The sequence below is a fragment of the Delphinus delphis genome, chromosome 1, assembly GCF_949987515.2.
Source record: "Delphinus delphis chromosome 1, mDelDel1.2, whole genome shotgun sequence".
Taxonomy (NCBI): Eukaryota; Metazoa; Chordata; class Mammalia; order Artiodactyla; family Delphinidae; genus Delphinus; species Delphinus delphis.
This window is the reverse complement of record NC_082683.1, coordinates 107503716-107520048: the sequence shown is the minus strand read 5'-3', so window position 1 is coordinate 107520048 and position 16333 is coordinate 107503716. Positions and strand designations below refer to the sequence as shown.

At 40.8% G+C, this 16333-nt stretch overlaps 1 protein-coding gene across 1 annotated transcript in view; it reads right to left on the bottom strand.

Annotated features, from left to right (window-relative positions):
• Nucleotides 1-4814: 4814 nt before the first annotated feature.
• The window catches only part of VPS45 (vacuolar protein sorting 45 homolog), a 66979-nt gene continuing 55460 nt past the window's right edge, over nt 4815-16333 (bottom strand). The window contains exon 15 of the mRNA XM_060029078.1: nt 4815-5444. Within this exon, the coding sequence (XP_059885061.1) occupies nt 5357-5444 (88 nt within the window). The 3' untranslated portion in view covers nt 4815-5356. The remainder of the gene's footprint in view (nt 5445-16333) is intronic.

The window sequence follows — 16333 nt, the reverse complement described above, 5'->3', positions numbered from 1 at the left end:
TACAAAGCCTCAGGCCTTATTTGAGCCTCAGGAGAATAACCCTAAGTACGAGGTACATATTATGATCTCCATTGCACAGAGAGAAAAGTGAGATTCAGAATGGCTGAGGGATTTGCAGACACACTGTAAGTGCTGGCAGGAATAGAACTGTCTGTCTCCAGAGCCCTGGTCTGTTAGACCAAGTGGCTTTACAGACAAGCTCCAGGTGAGGCTTAAACTTCCTACTACCTGGTATCTCTCCCTGATGCACTGACACGTAAAAATTCCATCCTGTCTACCGCAATGCCCAGAGGATGCCCTAGCTGGGGAAGGCTCTGCTGATCACCCCTAAGCCAGATCTGCCTCAGAGCCCAGACACCAGCATCTTGGTAACTTCATTTTTCTCCCAGTACCCATTTAACAGGAAGAGGAAAGTCAAGAAACCTAGGTTTGGGTACTAGTTTCATCACTGCCCCGTGGTCTTTGGTCAAGTCACTGAATTTCTTTGGGCCTCAGTTCCTCTACATATTAAGTAGTGACTGCCAATTCCATCAACAAGGAAAGATAGGGCAATATATGAGATAACCCATGAAAGTCCTTTAAAAATACAATATTGCCCTCTAGGGCTAATTACTAAATAATAATGAGCTAACGAACACATTGCCTGGCATATGGTAGGCAGACAGTAACTTCAAAATGAATACAAATCCCTGGCACAGAGAAGCAGGGAAAAGAAAGAACCCCTTTTTTCAGGGATGTCTCAAGATAAAAGAAAATGTTGGCCAAATTAAGGAGTGGAGTGGTCTTGGCTTTTTCTGGTATCTGTCAAATAAAGGAGGGGGCTTCTCTCTTTTCTGAGGCCCCCTTTTCCCCTAATCCAATAATATTCCTCTTAACCTCTTTTCATTTACCATACTAATTAATTCCTGTATTTTAGACTCATATAGAAATGTACCCTTTCAAAATGCTCTCATATATCATTTCTTTAACTCTTTAGTGCCACCTTGTGAGGTATATATCAATAGAATAAATATTATTCCCACTTGGAAAATGAGGAAACAGGGCATGGCAAATCAACGGACTTGCCCAAGTTTACACAGCAAGTTACTGGCTAAATAGATTAGAATCCAGGTTTTCTGACTCCACTCTGTTTAGGTTTCATACACACACACACACACACTCCCCTTCCCACCATCTCTATTTCCCACCCTCTCTATTTAACAAGTGATTTAAAAAGAATGAGAAAATCCAGGGTATCTTCATAAGTAAGGAAGCAAAATGTCCCATCATACTGGTAAGAACACTACCCTGTTTGATCTTTTGAGGGCTTGCTTGCCAGGTAGATAGGAGTGGTTTGGACTCTTAGTTTAAATAGATTCTGGTTTATGGGGAAAAAAGTAATTCATGACTTGCCCCATCTTCCTTTCGTCAGCAAATACTTGAATATGTCCTGTATGCAAGGTACTAGGGTCCTATGTGCTATATCAGGCAGGAGCTGGAGCTTTGTGGAATATCAGGCAGAGGGACTCCTAAGAAATCAAAACCCTCCAAAGTAATTTTCAGATTCCAGAACAGATGCATGTGGGCTGGAGAACCTTCCCTGCCTATTTGCTCCTGGAGATGTTACATAAATCTCTGGTTTTCTCTCTCATTAACCTGCACCGCTGCACTGCCTCATCTTATCATCCTGCCCCTACCTTCCCTTACTTTGTCTCCCTTTGTCTTGCTACTCATCCCTCTTCCCATAAGCCATACTCCTCCCCTGTCCTGTTCTTCAAGCTTTACTTCTCTCTACCAGGTGAACCTTGTGGCACCTGACTTGGGTTCTATGAACTGAGACTATTTCTGAAGACCAACTTGAAAGTGAGAAATCTCAGAGTAACAACTTATGGGTTCCATTTCTCATTTTCACAGCACTGTCTCCTCAGTGAGCTTGACATTATCGCACACACAAACCACAAAAATAACTCAGATAACTCAATGTCCTTCTTTGGTGGAGATAAGATACTGGTGGGGGGAGCTTCCCTGGTTGCGCAGTGGTTGAGAGACCGCCTGCCGATGCAGGGGACACGGGTTCGTGCCCCGGTCCGCGAAGATCCCACATGCCGCGGAGCGGTTGGGTCCGTGAGCCATGGTCGCTGAGCCTGCGTGTGCGGAGCCTGTGCTCCACAACGGGAGAGGCCACAACAGTGAGAGGCCCGCGTACCGCAAAAAAAAAAAAAAGATACTGGGGGTACTCATGGTGGGGTTACCTCCCTAACTGCATCACCATGGATAAGACACAACTGTCAGTAGCTTTATTCTTAAATTGACTATTTTATAAGTAACTCCACTTAAGCGACGAAGAAGTGAGCCATCAGAGATAAGGATTTTGAATTGCTGCCTGCATATTTACTGGGCAAAAACTGTTATCCAAACAGTTGTTTACCTAAAAACAAGCACCTTGGCTTTTGTAGAGTAAATGGGACATAGAGGTTTTGACTAGGCACTTCAATCTCTGGAAGAGAGGTCATTAAAAGCATGAGACCTTAATTAGGGCTTCCCTGGTGGCGCCATGGTTGAGAGTTCGCCTGCCGATGCAGGGGACACGGGTTTGTGTCCCGGTCCGGGAGGATCCCACATGCCGCCTGCGCGTCCAAAGCCTGTGCTCCGCAACGGGAGAGGCCACAACAGTGAGAGGCCCGCGTACCACAAAAAAATTAAAAAGAAGCATGAGACCGTAATTACAATGACGTTTTTAGGGACTTCCCTAGTGGTCCAGTGGTTAAGAGTCCACGCTGCCACGGGAGGGGAGCCCTGGTCAGGGAACTAAGATCCCACATGCCACGCGGTGTGGCCAAAAGATTGAAAAAAAAAAATGTTTTTAAAGGGAAAAAATAAAGGACCGGTAATAATGTAATCAGCTCTGTAAATCTTAAATAAAAATATGAATCTTTGATCCTTAATAAAGAAATGCCAACTTCTGGCATAAAACATCCTGAAGGTAAGGCTCATTTCTTAGACTTAAAAAAATTTTTTTTTTGGCTGCACTGCATGGCATGCGGGATCGTAGTTCCCTGACCAGGGCCCCCTGCAGTGGAAGCAAGGAGTCATAACCACTGGACCACCAGGCAAGTCCCTAGACTTCTTGATATTGTTAGCTGAGTAGGCACAATGGAAGCAGGTGAATAATGAGGAGAATGATATTAGAAAAATCTCTGTTCTTATTCCAGAGCTATCTTGCCAAGAGAAAGGCAAGCACAGGTAATCCTGCTTGGAGGAAGGAGGTTTCTGTTTATTTGAAAAGACTATGTAACTTGTAAAACGCTGCATTTAAAACTTGTCTCCCCTAGCCTTAAAAGTAAGGTTGCCTTACTTTTTTTATTATTAAAAAAAAAAAACAACCAAAACAGAACTTATTAGATCTTAGCTCTTAGCTGTAATATAGACAAAAGGCTTAGGGCTTCGCATGAGTGTAAGGTGAAGAAACAATGGTAGAGAGTTGAGAGAGGAATGGGGAAAAGGGAGATGGATCAGATGACCCTTCACCTCTTCCCTCTACTTCTTGAACTGCTGATTAATGTAGTGGGAGGATGACAGGAATCCAACCATTTTGTGTAGTGATTTTGTATCCCCAACTTGGAGACAGCAGTCAATCTTATTTACTATTATTAGTCAAATTTCCTTCGATGGTTTACTATATACCAAAGTTCTAAGTGTTTTAAATGTATTCTCTCATTTCATTTAGTCCTTATGCTCCTATGAGGAGGTACTTTATTACTTTTTTTTTTTTTTTTTTTTTTTTGCGGTACATGGGCCTCTCACTGTTGTGGCCTCTCCCGTTGCGGAGCACAGGATCCGGACGTGCAGGCTCAGTGGCCATGGCTCATGGGCCCAGCTGCTCCGTGGCATGTGGGATCTTCCTGGACCGGGGCACGAACCCGTGTCCCCTGCATCGGCAGGCGGACTCTCAACCACTGCACCACCAGGGAAGCCCTACTCTCTTTTTATAGATGAGGAACCTGAGCCACAGAGACTTAATAACATTCCCAAAGCCACATAACTTGACACAGATTTGAGCCTAGGCTATCTGATGCTAGAGAATGTTAATCAACATAAAAGGTCTAAAAAATTTATTACAAAGCACCAAAGAGGGACTGTGATATGATTTGAGCACACGATAATTTCCTGGTATTAATGACATTATCAGTTTCCACTGCTTTCAAGAGAAGTGAAATTGACACCAGTGGTTAAGAGTCCACGCTTCCACTGCAGGGGGCCCTGGTCAGGGAACTAAGATCCCACATGCCGCGTGGTGCGGCCAAAAGATTGAAAAAAACAAATGATGACTCCTTTTTAAATGAGTCATTTAAAATAAATAAATAAATAAGCAAATAAATAAATTTATTTATTTATGGCTGCATTAGGTCTTAGTTGCTGCACGGGGGTGACTCTTCGTTGCAGTGTGTGGGCTTCTCATTGCAGTGGCTTCTCTTGTTGCAGAGCACGGCCTCTAGATGCATGGGCTTCAGTAGTTGTGGCATGTGGGCTCTAGAGCACAGGCTCAGTAGTTGTTGCGCACGGGCTTAGTTGCTCTGCGGCATGTGGGATCTTCCCAGCCCAGGGATTGAACACGAGTCCCCTGCATCAGCAGGTGGATTCTTAACCACTGTGCCACTAGGGAAGTCCCATTGACACCAGAATTTATTATTTGTCTTGATAGACTTTAAATATCCTTTGGGTAGAGGCAATGCCTTCTCTAAGTTTTGTGTAAAGCCAGCTCATGCCTCATCACATAAATTCCCATAAATAGTTATTAACCCCAAAGAAACAAAAACAAATCACTTGTATCTTTTCACAAAATGGATTTTTATTGTAGTCATACATGGTTTCTCAGTACCACAGAAAATTGCAATTTAGGGACAATTTTTGGATGGTTCTTACAGAAATATGATGGGTTTTCAGAAATGAGTTGTTCAGGAATGTGGTTAATGAAAAATAAAAGGGGTCAAGAGAAGAGTCTACAGTATGTGCATCTAATTTTTACTTTTTAAAACTCCTTTAAGCTCTGATAACCCTTTTCTCAAGTAAGATCCCAACAAAATTTGCCAGAAACTGAAGTGATTGTGCTATCAAATACAAGGAATACATTTAGTTATTTGATAAAGAAAACATGAGAGAAGTGTGTTGGAATGGGCTCAGACTTATTCTCAACTCACCACTGGAGTCTTGGTGTCTGTGCCAACAGTTCAGGAATCAGCAGGCTACCTGGAGATGGGTTATAACAAGAAGCACAAAGCCCAAGGCTCTTCTCCAACACCCCTCTGGTCAGTGGAGAAAGCCTGCAGCGAGGCAAGAGGGGAAGTTGCACCATTCTTCTCACCTCTCCATCACCATTTCATCTTCTGCTTGCTAACCTTGATGTAACTTGAGAGCTGTCCTTGCTTCGGCTGTGCAGTCCAGAAGCCAGAACTTCCTCTAGGAAACTGACCAGTAGACTTGAGGTTACTCAAGGGAAAAAAAAAGAAAGCATCTCCAAAACAGAATGTCTTGCTCATGACATTTAACTAGATGAAAGGTTATCATGAATGGAAGAAGCACTGGTCTGATATTTGGGTGCAGAATAGAAGCATCAGTTGAGCACTAAAACATCCAGACTAGAAGGAGAACCCCTTTGTGCGCGTCCCCAGGGTTCTCACTGTGTCTTTTAGCGTTAAACTTGTGAGATCTGTTAAGACTAATATTTCAAGTTTGAAATTTCTAGTCAGGAACCCAGAAGTTTTAAGGGCAAGGCTACTATCAACTCAGAACCATGTTCTATCAGCACCTCTTATCTAAACTCTTGAAACTGCCTCAGAACTTGTATTGTGCCTCTAGTCTTTTCTTTATCCAGTCTACTCTCCAAAGTGGCACCAACTTTCTAAGATACAGATTATATCCTGTTGCATACTCTCCCCTCTTCTGCTTTAAAACCTTTCTTTTGCTCACAGAATAATACAGATTAAAATTCAAGGCCCTTCATAATGTGGCCTCCTAATAATACTTGTATTTCTTTTGTTCTGAGAACTGGTTTGAGCTGTGTGTGTGTATATATAGAAACGTAGTATGTGTATATATGCTATTATCCTCATTTAAAAAAATGAAGAAACCAAGCTATAGAGAAGTTAAGTGACTTGCTAAGATCACAAAAGCTAGTTAGTGTCTTAGCTGGGATTCAAACCCAGCTCTAGAATCTGTGCCCTTCAGTACCACACAATACTCTCCCTTGTCTGGTTCTATCTCCCACCAACCATGCAGCCTATGTGCCTTCCATGCCCAGCCACTCACTGTTCCCTAAACATGTCCTGAGCTTCCATACCTTTATGCTTTTGCTCTTATTATGTCCTGTGTCTGAAATGATAGAGGACATTTGTCTGATGAAATCCCTTTTGTCCTTTAAGGCTGAGGATTAAAAGCCACCTTTTCTGTGAAGCTTTCCCAAACTCTCCTCCATGCTGAACTAATCACCCCCATCATTATTATCACTTTGTCCTAGTGCTATTTTAGCACCATATTATTATTAATTAGGTACTCTATACATTATTGATGCCAAAATAGACTGTGAGTTATTTAGGGTGGGACTAACACTTATTCATCTTGGCTCTCCAGGGTTTACCACAGAGGCGGACACCTAGTAGGTACCCAATAAAGGTATACGGAATAAATGAAGTAATTAAAATAGCTACCCATTGGCAAGAAAGCCTTCTCTATAACACAGGAGTTTTGGGGGTATTACTTATAAGTATGCCGGACTCGTTCTCAGGATACAGATCTATAGCAGATTGAGGGTTGGAGAAATGACCAGGTACCTTATTATTACCACAGCTGTGCAGTCTTAGACCTGGAAGATTCTAGGCTTAGAAAATTTAAATTCCAAACTCCTTTGCAAAAGAAGAAAATAGTAAAGTAGAGGGAAAGGAGCAGAAGCTAAATTCATCTATTCCTCTACTGAACACCTCTGTTAATACTGGCACCTCTGTCTAGCCTGGCTCTTTGGCCAGTTGGACAGGAGACACTTTGAGGCCAGAAAACAAGTGTCAGGAAATGAGGCAGCATTGCCTTTCTTTTTTGAAAGATAACACAGAAGTTATTGATTAGGGACTTTTAGTAAGAATGAAACAAATATGCTGGGAAACCCTATAGGAATTTATGAGGTGATCTTTGCTTCACATGAGACTCCTACATGTGCAAAGGAAAGGAGTAACTTTCCTGAAATTATACTTAAAGATCCTCCTCTGTGTATCAACAAGACCCCACATTCTTTTTTTTTTTTAATTTTAGGTATCTATTCTTTTTTAAAAAAATTAATTTTATTTATTTATTTATTATTTTTGGCTGCGTTGGGTCTTTGTTGCTGTGCACAGGCTTTCTCTAGTTGCAGACAGCAGGGCTACTCTTTGTTGCAGTGTGTGGGCTTCTCACTGGGGTGGCTTCCTTGTTGCGGAGCACGGGCTCTAGGCGCGCAGGCTTCAGTAGTTGTGGCTGGCGGGCTCTAGAGCGCAGGCTCAGTAGTTGTGGCGCACGGGCTTAGCTGTTCCGCAGCATGTGGGATCCTCCTGGACCAGGGCTTGAACCCGTGTCCCCTGCAATGGCAGGCGGATTCTTAACCACGGCGCCACCAGGGAAGCCCAAGACCCCACATTCTTGACTGCAAAGAGAAAACACTATTTATATTTGCCAGGCCTAATTTTGTTCCCCAGGGCCATTGTGGCTTTTTAAAAAGTATCTATTTGGGGACTCTGATGAGTCATTGCAGAATGCTTTAAAAATTATAGGTGACGAACATATTGGTATCTGTACCCCAAACTTTAGACTATGTTTAAAAACAACAAAAAAGAATGATTTTTCTTTTCTAGATTTGTTTTAAATCAGTCTTACTTAAAAAGCAAACTCAGAAATCCCCTTCCCCTGTGGTACTATAATCCAATTCAATTCAGCTCAGTTCAATTAAATTCAACCAGTATTTACTGAGCATCCATTATGCGGTAGGCACTGAACTAGGTGTTCATATGAACACTTGTTATGACTCCTAACTTTAAGGGGCTCTCAGAGAGATACACAATCACAATGCAACATGAGAGATGGTATACACAGTGATGGTACCAGGAGCTAATCTAGTGGATTAGCACTATTGCTTGCCTTGGTTTGTGCTGTCATCAAGGGTACTTTCCCAGCTCTATGTAGAGAAGGAAGGTGGGCAGAAAAAATCCCTGATTTTAAAAAGTCAACCTCAAAAAGTCTTGCATCACACATTGAAAAACAAGTTTCTTCACTTTTAAGTCTTTGATAAGGGACTAGACACTAACATTTATAGGATTTAAAATTTTAATTACTAAAATAATTGAGCTGAACAACTGTGTTCCTAAACAAAGCTACATATTATAACAAAACTCTGTCTATCTATCTATCTCCTCTTTTTTTTACTATACTCCACAGATAGAAATTACATGTGAGTTTCTTTTTTTTTTTTTTTTTTAAATTAATTAATTAATTTTATTTATTTTTGGCTGTGTTGGGTCTTTGTTTCTGTGCAAGGGCTTTCTCTAGTTGCAGCGAGCGGGGGCCACTCTTCATCGCGGGAGTTTCTTATTATAACAAAGACATTGCGGGAATTTAGAATCAAATCTGAAGAGTGGTATGATGAAAAAAAATGAATGGACGTTCTGGGGGGCAGGAAAATAGAAAAATACTTACAGGAAAATAATGAGAAAAAACCCCGAGATATTTGCCTTAATGGAGTAATAAGCTTCTAATTATAGCCAAATACTTAGCTGGAGCATAGGAATTAGTGAGAGAGAGGGATAAGATGGAACTTTTATTTTTTTTTTAAGACTTATTATTATTTATTTTATTTTTGGCCTTGTCGGGTCTTAGTTGCGGCACACGGGATCTTTTGTTGCAGCACACGGGATCTTTTGTTGCGGTGCGTAGGCTTCTCTCTAGTTGTGGCGTGCGGGTTTTCTCTTCTCTAGTTGTGGCCCACAGGCTCCAGAGCACGCAGGCTCTAGCTGGGGCATGCGAGCTCAGTAGTTGTGGTGCGTGGGCTTAGTTGCCCCGCAGCATGTGGGATCTTGGTTCCCCGACCAGGGATGGAACCCATGTCCCCTGCATTGTAAGGCAGATTCTTTACTACTGGACCACCAGGGAAGTCCCAAGATGGAACTTTTTCTTTTTTTAACATCTTTATTGGAGTATAATTGCTTTACAATGTTGTGTTAGTTTCTGCTGTATAACAAAGTCAATCAGCTGTATGTATACATATATCCCCATATCCCCTCTCTCTTGCGTCTCCCTCCCACCCTCCCTATGCCACCCCTCTAGGTGGTCACAAAGCACCGAGCTGATCTCCCTGTGCTATGCAGTATCTTCCCACTAGCTACCTATTTTACATTTGGTAGTGTATATATGTCAGTGTTACTCTCTCACTTCGTCCCAGCTTACCCTTCCCCCTCCCCGTGTCCTCAAGTCCATTCTTTACATCTGTGTCTTTATTCCTGTCCTGCCCCTATTTTTTTTTTTTTTTTTTAGATTCCATATATATATGTCAGCATATGGTGTTTGTGTTTCTCTTTCTGACTGACTTCACTTTGTATGACAGACTCTAGGTCCATCCACCTCACTACAAATACCTCAATTTTGTTTCTTTTTATGGCTGAGTAATATTCCATTGTATATATGTGCCACATCTTCTTTATCCATTCACCAAGATGGAACTTTTAATACCTCAAAATACTGATTACAGTTGTCAGAGCTACCGCTGTGTTTTATACCTCTTTGCTTTTTGCACACACTATTCCCTCTGTCTAGAAAGCTGTCTCATCCCTCTCGCATTTTATCTAGTGGAACGATGCATCTTTTAAAACCCAACTCCCTCTCACAATATTCCTCTAGGAATTTATTTGTTTACATGTCTATTTTCCATGTAAGCCTATGAGTTTTTTGAGGGTACAAGTAATACATGAATACATTCCTTTTGTAAAAGTTTTAAATAGTATACATAAAGCTCAAGTCTTCCATGACTCTTCTTCTCCCCATTAGTCTCTCTAGAGATAACAATTTGATCAACAGACATTTATTAAGCACCTATGTGCCAGGCACTGTTCCAGAAGCTGTGAATATAGCAGTAAGTGAAGTAAAAAAAATTCTGCTCTCATGGAATTTATATTCCACTGGGGGAGGAGGGAAGATAAGCAAAATTGATAAGTAAAATATAATAATAATGGTGAAAACATATCACTTACTATATGCGAGGTACTATTCTAATGAGATAGAAACTATCCTATTTTACAAAGAAATCGAGGCACAGGAATCAAGTCTTATATCTTGAAAGCGACCAGGTTGGGATGCAAACCCAGACAATCTTGTTCTCTTATTCAAGAGAACTCTCTCTAGTATGTTAGATGAAGAAAATGCTATGGAGAAAAATAAAGCAGGTTTGAAGGAGACTTGGAGGTGATGGTGGTGGTGTGAGATTTTAAATCTAGTGGTCAAGGAAGACCTCACTGAGAAACTGACATTTGAGCCAAGACTTGAATAAGGCAATGGAAGACATATCTGGGAGAGGAGCAAGCACAAGGGGTCCAAGGCCTGGTATGTTCAGGGAACAGGAAGGAGGCTGGTGTGGCTGGAGTGAAGTTGGGTAGTAAGAGATGAGAATAGAGAGATTAAGGGAAGGGGATGGAGGGGAGTGTGAAGATGAGATCATGTAAGGCCTGGTAAGGATTGTAAGGATTTTGATTTTTACTTTAAGTAAGATGGGAAACATCTGGAGGATTTTGTGCAGAGATGTGACATGCCCTGAATTACATATTTCCTCAGGATCGCTCTACTGCTGTATTGAGAACAGACTATAGGGGTTAAGGGTAAGGCAGTTGTAATGATCCCGATGGGAAGTGATGGTGGCATGAACCAGGTTGGTAGTGGTGAGGGGGCATCAGATTCTGGACACACTTTGAAGGGAAAGATCATAAGATTTACTAGTAAATCAGGATGTAGGTGAGAGAAAGAGGGGAGTCATGAAGACAACAAGGTTTTTGGCCTAAGAAATAAGAAGAATGGATAAGTCTGAGGGGTATTATATTTAAGAAGAAATATCAGAAGCTTGGTTTGATCATTGGTAAATATGGATGTTTATTAGACATTCAAGTGGAAGTGTCAAATAGTTAGATATATAAATCTGGAGTCTGGGGGAGAAGCTCAGACTAAAAATAGAGGTTCTCAATGGGGAAGGGTGTGATTTTATGCCCAGAGGACATCTGGCAATGTCTGGAAACATTTTTGGTTGCCATAACTGCTGGGGTGCTACTGGCATCTGGTGTGTAGAGGCCAGGGATGTTGCTGACCATTCTATAATGCACAGGACAGTTCCCCACAACAAAGAACTGTCTGTCCTCAAATACTAACAGTGCTGAAGTTGAAAAACTCTAGACTAGAGATGTAAATCTGGGAGTCATTAGAGGATAAAATTTAAAGCCACGAGACTACATGGGAGTGAAGTGCAGACAAGAAGAGAGGTAGTCCAAGGACAGAGTTCCAGGGATTCCAAAAACAGGAGAAATGAACAAAAGAGACAGAGAAGGAATGGCAAGTGAGGGAGGAGGACTAGGCGAGTACAGTCTCGGGAAGCTAAGTGACAAAAGTCTTTCAAAATGAAGGAACTGATCAACTGTGTCAAATGCTGCTGCAAGTAAAATGAGCACTAAAAGGTGACTCTGACTTTAGCCGTGTGGAGATCCCTGGAACCACAACAGAAGCAATTGTGGGGATTGATGGGCATGAAAGCCTGAATGGAGTGGCTTAAGAGAAGAGGTAAGGTTTAAAAGAAGGTGGAGGTTTAAGAGAATATATAAGGAGAGGAATCAGAGGCAGTGAGTGAAAACAACTCTTGAAGAATTTTGCTATAAAAGAGAACAGAGAAATAGTATAGAATGTGGAAAGAGATAGGAGGTTAACAGAAGGTTTTTAAAGATGGGGAAAAATCCTAGCATGTTTCTATGCTTCTGTGAATGATCCAATAGAGTGGGAAAAACCCAGTCAGGATTGAGAGAGGAGCAGGTTTGGAGTGATGCCCTGGGGTAGGTGAGGGGATGCAATCTGGCACCCCAGTAGGAAGGCTGGGCTTAGCCAGGAGCATTCTCCACTGTGATGTGAAGGCAGAGGATAGCAGCAGTAGTGGGAGCTGTGCAAGTTCTCTTCTAATGACTTCTCTTACCAGTTAATGTACACCTCGAGTAATATCTTCTTGATGTGTGTATCCTTAGTACAAAGTAGATGTTGAATTAAGTATTTGCTGAAGGAATACATGAATCAGATTCATATTTTTTAAAGAAGTTAAGACCTCAGCTTAAATGTCACCTACCATGCTATACTTTTGCTAAATATTCAACAGCAATTTTGTCAGGAGTAAGGAAAAAGTCTGGCTTTCAACATTTATGTCGGAAAATATTAGGAATCTCACACACACACATCATCTTGCTCCTCACTGGATGTATATACTTTACCCAGAAAGAACTCATTATTTCTCGAATGGGCTGTGCCTTTCCCCACCACCTCCTGTCCTCAATTATGCTGTTTTCTCAGTCCTGAATGCTCTTTCTTCCTATGGAAATCCAACTTACTCTTTAAGGTCTAGCACAAATGCTCTCTCCCCTGTGAAGCATTTCCTGATTACTCTGCCAGAGTTAATTATATCTATTTTGGATGCATTTTATTTAACTTACATACATTAACACTTCTCAAATTTCTGTTCCTAAGAACCCCTAACAACAGAAGACAATGAATCTATTAGTCCTGAGGGTACAGTCCAAATTGGTTTACCAGCTTACATCTTTCTTTGAGGTCTGGTATTTTGTTTTAAAAATACATAACAATTTTGTTATTTTTCATAAAAGGACCTTTTAAATTTCAACATAAACATATTTTTGACAAGGAATTTAAATTAAATTCCAGTTAAATTATTTAATTCTACCCCTGAACATCCCCTCTCCCCGGCAATTCTAAGAAAACAGACACTCCAAAAGATGTGTCATGTTTATTTGGTGCCTTTGTGTGTCTCTGGTACTAATCATATCCTAATTTGAGAAATACAGATTTGTTTAAGTCCCCTATCTGGACATAAGATCATCAAAGATAGGGACATCTTACTTTCTTTGTATTTTAGGCCCTGCTTTGGAAGTGTACTTCATATAAAGCAGCTACTTAATAAATATCTTCCCTCTTGCTCCCAAACAGTATAATCATAACATTCCGTCAATATCCTTGGCTCACATTTTTTTCTTGCTGCTCTCTGACTGAAGCAATAGTAATAGCAATAGTAAACGAAACAAAACAAAAAACCAACAACTCAAATATCTGTGGACAGGTGAATGGAGAAGCAAGCTGTGGTATGTTCACACAGTGGAATGGTACACAGCACCGACAAAGGAATGAACAAGGTTACATGGAACAATACAGATGAATCTTAGAAGCATGCTGAGTGAAAAAGTATGATACAATTTTTTTATTAAGCTCAAAAATAAGTAAAACTAAACAATGCATTGTTTAGAATTAGTGATAAAAATACAACTCTCCCCATCAAAGCAAGGGAATTAAACACAAAATTTAGGATAGTGCTTACTTCTTGTAGGGAGATAAAGGATGTAATTTCAGCAGATCACACAGATAGATCCATGTTATTGGCAATATTCTAGTCCTTAGGTGAAGGATCCCAGGGTATTCATTATATTTTCTAACTTATATTTACACATACTCTTTAATAAAAACATTATATTAAGATAGAATTAAGAAAAAAAGTTATATCTATAGGGTTTCTATACTCTGAAGTTTCTCACAATCTTTAGCATGCTAATGTGAATCTCTCTCCTTTCCAGGAGGATACAGTGATTTTTCCAAACTTAGCTGGCTAAGAATCTTTTTAAATGCAATATCTATCGATATCTCCCCAAACAAATTTTCTATAGAACAGACCTTGGGAAACACTGAATTAAGATATAAAATATTTCCTTGATTATAACCAATTCCATTGAGGTTACTTTACCCTATGATACTTTCTTACAAACAGTGTAACTGCCTATTAAAAACTGTAGCTACTCCTTCCCAGTTCCCACCTTAGTACTGGACACCTGATTTATGAAAAAACAAAAAGCAAAGCAAAGCAAAACAAATAAATAGGAGCCCTTGGTCCTACTTCCTCTCCCCCTGTGAAGATACAGAACAAAAAAGCAGCCAATGGGATTCTGCATGTATCCAGCACTGTGCCTGTGTCATTCACTGGAGTATCACGCGAGGAGAAAGGACTATCCTCATAGTCCACAGGGCAAGAGATGGACTCCTCAAAGACTGAACTGCCTGTCGTATCAGTTACGTAAAGATACGAAAGGAGGTTATCATCTGAGAATGAAGAGAGCTACAGATGTACTTTCTCACCACTGGGAACATTCAAGACCACGTCAATTTGTCAGAGCAACCACAACTAGAGGAGTAGAATGGTGACCGCCATACCAAAACAAACAAAGAAACAAACAACCCCCCCAAACCCAACAGGAAACAAAGCTCCAAATTACCTATCTGTAGCAAACAGGATGTTGAAGACTCTGTGCAAGTCTATTAATTATAGAGGTACTGAGTCTGGAGGCTTCAAAGGGGAAATTTGTGTGAGCACAAATGGAAACCAAGTTACTAAAGCTTTTTCTCCAAAGACCACAGAAGTCACCTGGCAATTGGACTACCGTCAGAGTAAATTTTTACCACTGCCCCAGTATATTCCTACCTGGCATGATAATATAATTCTGCTCTCGAATTACGTTAAAGTAGTTTTCAAAACAAGTGATTTGGAAGTATGGGTGACAATAGAGGTGGTGACAATGAGTATCCAAAGTCTTTTTTTGTTTTTTGCGGTACACGGGCCTCTCACTGTTGTGGCCTCTCCCGCTGCGGAGCAACAGGCTCCGGACGCGCTGGCTCAGTGGCCATGGCTCACGGGCCCAGCCGCTCCGCGGCATGTGGGATCTTCCCGGACCGAGGCACAAACCCGTGTCCCCTGCATCGGCAGGCGGACTCTCAACCACTGCGCCACCAGGGAAGCCCCCAAAGTCTTTTTTACTTTATTTTCCCCAATGTAATAGTAATAACAACAGCAGCAGCAAGCAACACATATTAAGTAAGTGCTTACCCTGCGCCAGATTCTCCTCTAATATTTTATATGTATCACCCAATCATCATAACAATGACATAAGGAGCTATTATTACCTCCATTTTACAGTTGAGAAAACTGAGGCCCAAAAAAGTTAAATAATTTGCCTAAGGTCATACAAGTGGACATATGGCAAAACTAGGATTTAAAAAAGGTAGTCAGTCTGTCACTAGAGGCCTTGCTCTTAATTGCTGTGCTACACTGCCTCTTAGACCAGAGAGTACAATAAGGTGATTTATAAATAACAGGTCTCATTCAAGCCCAGAAGTTCTAACGATAATCCTAGTGAAAGAACTTATGTCCTAAAGGACGCATCATTCAATTGGGGAAGGTAATACAGTTTTGCAGGAGTGTGTAGAGGATAATCAACTACATACTTTACTACTTAATAATCCCAAGGGACATCAATTGACCTTTAAAAATTTGTACAACATCTTTCTCATCATTAAAAAACATTAAAATGTAGATAACATAGGAAATAAAGAAGTAAACGAGTCTCTCGTGTATCACTACACAGGATTAGCATTTTTGAGCTTTTCCTTTCATTTAAAGTTTTTTATTGTCTAACCCATCAAATCCTGAAACAAATATGCAAACACTGGATAGGGTCTTACCACACAAAAAGGCACATCCTATAAACTTGTAAAAGATAATATCATTTTCCTAAACTGCAACCTTCTGGCTGCAAGGGACAGAAACCCATTCAAACTAGCTTAAGCAAAAGAAAAAAAGTGTACTCAACGACATGGGGGTGGGGGTCTATCACTGAACCAGTGTAAGATCAGTGCCTCAGAAGGGGCTGGAATCTGGAACTGAAGGCTGCTTTGAAACCAGACAGTACATACCTCTCTGAATCTGTCTCTATTTCTGACTTTTTCATTTATTGGTCTCTTCTTTTAGCTTTGCATTATTCATCTGCTTCTTTCTTCTTTCTTTTGAGTTGAAGTAAAATATTTTTAACTAATTTTCTCCATACAAATTGATGATTTTTTTTCTTTTCTTTAATCTATTTTAAAAAAATTATTAGTTTTATTTATTTTTTTGGCTGCGTTGGGTCTTTGTTGTTGCGTGCAGGCTTTCTCTAGTTGTGGCGACTGGGGGCCACTCTTCGTTGCAGTGCGCAGGCTTCTCATTGCGGTGGCTTCT